Here is a 4,995-nt window from a genome sequence, read left to right on the forward strand (position 1 = left end):
TATATATATATATATATATATATCAGGTCATTAAGAATGAAATGTCCGATTTTGAACTGAAAATTTATTGTACTTTATCTCAACAGAAAGCAATGGAGTTAATCAAAGTACGCACCTAAATTATCAACACAATTTTGCCATTTTATTGGTAATTTATCAATGCTGGCTGTGAAGAATTCAGGAGAGCAAAAGGTGTTGAAATCATGAAAGGCTGTTTTTGCATCTTCTTCAGATTTTAAGTTTTTACCTTGCTTAATGTTGTCTAATACCGGGAAAACATGATAGTTAGTTGGTGCAAGGTCTGGTGAATATGGTGAATGACAGACTACTTCCAAATTTAGTTCTTGTAACTTGAGTAGTGTTCTTTGTGCAACATGTGGTCAAGCATTGTCTCTGTTGACCAATCTCAGTTGTTTAATTGCAAGTTCACTCATTATTTCATCCAACTGGTTGATGTACACATCCGCTGTAATTGACTTAGCAGATCTCATGAAGGTAGTGGATGACATTAGCGCTGGACCACCTAACAAACACCATTAGCTTTTTTTGGTGAATATTCTTTTTTGGATTGAGTTTTGGCACTTCGTCTCTATCTGACCACTGTGCAGAATTCTTGCTGTTGCTGAAAAGAATTCATTTTTCATCACATGTAACAATATGATGGAAAAATGGTTCGCTTTTATGCCATGACAGCAAAGAACAGCAAGTTTCAAGACCACTTCTGGCCCTTCCCTACAACACAGCCTGGTTCATAACACCACAATCACAAAGATTTTCACTAAGTGGAATTGAAACTTAAACTGACAAGTTTTGTCTTTTATAAACACTCAACATGATTGTTTACAGCCACCTTTCAAATTGCTGAAAGAAAGTAGTGTATAACATTTTACGAAACATTTAACAAATTTGTGCATTTGTGTGTGGGGTGGATGAATATGAGAGAAAGGTGGGAGGAATGTGTAGGATATTTAATTAAAATTATGTTGAGATGGAGAAATAAGTTCATCAACAAAAAAGTGTAAACAAAAGTGCTAAAGAGCAAAGGAGAGGAAGGTATAGACAGAGAGAGAGAGAGAGAGAGAGAGAGAGAGAGAGAGAGAGAGAGAGAGAGAGAGAGAGAAGGAAAGAAGAAAGAGAAAAAAGGTAATGGGAAAGATACTTAAGACTATTTAGAGATGGAGGAAGTAAATTAATGAATGGAAACTGTGCAAGACAGGGTGTGCCAAAGGCTCTGAGAAAGGAGAGGTAGGTGGTATCAGAGAAGGTAAATCTAAATCAAAACAAAAGATTACAATCTCAGCAGAATTACGGCAAAGCAAAATGAAAGTATATAAAGGTTCAAATAGTTCCTTCATTAAACATAATGGATTTGGTATTCTAGTAGTCTTTATAAAACAAGACCAATAGTTGAAAATTACAGTTCTCACAGAGAACAACACCACATTGTGTATCTTTACTGCCAAAGAATATTTCTTCAACATATTCATACAACACATCAACTACCATATCTTCAGACATACAAGTTAACATGATACACAATTCAAACAGGTAGTGTAAGCATCATAGTGTAAACATTCAAACATTGTCCCTATCTTCCCAAATCCTATTGCATTTCACATAGAATATTTGTTCCAAAGTTATCTTGGAGTATACTTTACCTCTTTCGGCTGTAAATTTAGTCAGAGAAATTTGGAAAATATGATAACCTATTATTCAATTTAGTAACACCATTATATGGTTTGGCAGAAACCTCCAGATTCAATAGAATCTTCTAGAATTCTCAGACCATTCTTTTACTTTGAATGATGTTGTTTTGATTCATTTGATATCTCTTTTTCTTTCTGATTCCTCCTCTCTCCTATTTTTGGTTTAAAATTTCAAAGATGACATAATTTCATAAACTGAAATAGGGTGGAGGAAACTAAAAAGAAAATTCCTATCCTGAAATTTTGAAATTTAACACATTGAAATTCTATGAAGAAAATTTGAAATTTAAATAAACAATAACGTCTTTGCACTTCTATGGAATTTTGATTTAATTGCAGATATTTGCTACACTCTATTTTCAGTTTATGAAAACACTAGCATGAAAATGTATAACACTGCTAATATTTCTTGACAGTATACAAGTCGCGGTTCCCTGATTTTAATGAAAAGCAGCAATATGGGTGTCTTTGAGCCAAAAGAGGAATTCTTTAACCAGATGATTGATAACGAGAGTTTTCAAAGATCAACAGCTATAACCAAAGTGGAAATCATGCAAGCAAAGGAACTAGGAATTAGGTGAATATCTGTGACTAAGGTACTAGACTACTAAAACCAAAGGCAAGAGTTTATTACTTTTGCTTCAATCAGTGGCGCTACACAGAAGATCTGCTTTCTACTATGTTTGAAGCATTGAAATTGTTAAGCTCAAGAAAGCATTACAGTAGCCATTCACATATGGAGCTGACAGAGAGCTTGAAGTGCTGAATGACAAACATAAAAGCCACCTAAACATATAGAAATTTATGGAATTTGTGCAGCATCTCATGCTAGCAGAATGGTATCTCTTGTGCAGCATCTCATGCTGGCAGAATGATATTCTGTAAGAACCATTACTTGAGCTGTAGGCAAGTAAATACTATTCTACTAATACAGAATAGTTTTCTATTTCATCCTTCAGGGATCAATAAATAAAGTACCTGTCTATGGCAGTGGAATGGTAGATTTATTATGATATTAGATGGAATAACTTGTATGAAGGCGTACTAAAAAGTTCCTGGCTCTGGGTAAAAGGAATTACAGGAGGATCAGTTGATTATGATTTTATTCAGCATGTTTCCCTCTTGGATTCACATACTTATTGCAACAGTCCTTCAGTTTTTCTAAGCCTTTTAAAAGAACTCAGAAAGTTGGGCCTCCAACCAAGCCTTTCATTATACTCTTAAAGCTAAGAACTTTTCAGAACCTTCTTGTAGTGCTTGTTCCAGCTCTGTTCTGATTTATTTGGATGGTAAAGTTAATCCATCACCTGTTGTCATATCACTAACACTTGGCCATTGGATGCCTTTAGTGGAGCCCAGTTTGTTTCAAGTATTTGGGATAGATCTCAAGATTGTGGATACTTTCCATCTTCCTTCTCTCCTTCCTTTCTTCTCTCTCTCTCCCTCCTTTCTTCTCTCTCTCTCCCTCCTTTCCTCTTTCTCTCTCCCTCCTTTCCTCTCTCTCTCTCCCTTCCTTCCTCCCTCCTGCTAAGCTTGAAGACCCTGTAAAATGTTGTAAGCACTGCCCTCCCATCTGACTAAACAGTAAAGATCAAAAGGATGCTTTTAAATCATAATAATCATGCATCTGTATTTTTTTAGAACACAGAGTATAATAAATTCCCTTGAGACTTTCCGTAATACCAACCAAGTACAGGTTGAGTAATTACTTAAGATCTGAGCACTCACTTATTCCATGTACTCCATTACTCCAGCTGTTTTATTGTTCTCCATCAACTTTCCTACTATATTATACTTGGCAAAAGTGATATAATTTTTGGAGATCAAAAAATGTTTTTTACCATAATTTGAAATCTTTATTACTGCAAACCATTCGGCCATCAAATAGAAACAGCCGATTTGCTATAAATGAAATTGTAGCAAGCAGTAATCGTATAACTTGCTAATGGCCAAAACAATGATTGTTCAAAGGTTTTGAACTCAACCAATGTGGTTAGTAGTCTGGCACTTAATGATTTTTAAAAAATTATCAATGTTTTTTTATTTTCTTTTAAATGGTTTCTTAACCATTTGTTTGTCCAAAGCCTTGTCTTAAATGTCCGGGTTTGTTTCCAGATTTTTAGTTAACCCTTGGTTCATATGTCCTGAGTAATATAAAGCTTTCCTCTCATAAGTTCCCAAGATATTCTGTTGGTTGAAAGAAATTGGTAATGTGTGTCATATATGATGCATGGACACCAGGGAAATGTGTCCTGAGTATCACATGTACAGCACAGGACAGAAAATGGGTTTATTTTCTGGTGAGTTACCTAGAATGAAATAAATATGCTGTCATGCGAATGGCACCTATGAATCATAATTGTGGTCATTGCCAGTAGCATGATCTTTGAATGTTGGGCCTTCTAGTGGTGATGACAAGTGACTGAGACCTTATGCAATATGCTGTGCTTGAGAAGACGCATTAAGCCAAGTGAGATCATAATTGTGGCTGTTGCCAGTGTCATGTAAATGGCACCCATGCCAGTGGCACATGAAAAGTGCCCAGTGCACACTATAAAGGGGTTGGTATTAGGAAGGGCATCCAGCCATAGAAATCAGACTGGCACCTGGTGCAGCCTTCTGACTTACCAGTTGCAGTCAACTCATCTAACCCATGCCAGCATGGAAAGCAGGCATTAAATGATGATGATGATGATGATGATAATGTAATGTAACACTGTCTAAAGAATTATCAATATCTTTGTTTCACATATCTAGGAATGAATACAAAAGAGATGATCTACTGAGGAAAATAGAGCAGATGAAAGCAGATTTTGATGCAAGGCTTTGTTTATTGCGACATGAAAAATTTCTCTTAGATGTTGTAATTAAAAAAGGAAATTTAAGGTTAGTTTGTATATCTCGACTATGTCTTTTGTGTTTTACTTGTTTCAGTAATTGGACAGTGGCCATGCTGGAGCACTGCCTCGAAGGGCTCTGGTCAAACACACCAACTCCAGTGCTTATTTTTTTAAAGACTTCTACTTATTTTATTATATTCTTTTGCTGAACTGTTAAATTACAGGGATGTAAGAAACCAACACCAATTGTCATGCATTGGAGGGGAAACACATACACACACACACACACACACACAATGGGCTTCTATACAGTTTCCATCTACCAAATTTACTCACAGGGTATTGGTTGTCCCTTAGAGACTGACAATATGTGCATCACTGATCAAGAGCAGGTGTGGTCGGAGAAGATCATAGCCATGTGTTGTGGGTGGTTATTTGGAGGTTGAATA

General features: G+C 35.9%; 1 protein-coding gene across 1 annotated transcript in view; it reads left to right on the forward strand.

The window, feature by feature from the left end:
* The window catches only part of LOC106873590 (cilia- and flagella-associated protein 44), a gene marked incomplete at its 3' end in the record, with an annotated part of 187,418 nt that overhangs the window by 123,004 nt on the left and 59,419 nt on the right, over window positions 1-4,995 (forward strand). The window contains exons 25-26 of the mRNA XM_014921024.2: window positions 2,123-2,283; window positions 4,464-4,592. Of these exons, the coding sequence (XP_014776510.1) occupies window positions 2,123-2,283; window positions 4,464-4,592 (290 nt within the window). The remainder of the gene's footprint in view (window positions 1-2,122; window positions 2,284-4,463; window positions 4,593-4,995) is intronic.

This window comes from Octopus bimaculoides, chromosome 5 (genome assembly GCF_001194135.2).
Source record: "Octopus bimaculoides isolate UCB-OBI-ISO-001 chromosome 5, ASM119413v2, whole genome shotgun sequence".
Classification (NCBI taxonomy): domain Eukaryota; kingdom Metazoa; phylum Mollusca; class Cephalopoda; order Octopoda; family Octopodidae; genus Octopus; species Octopus bimaculoides.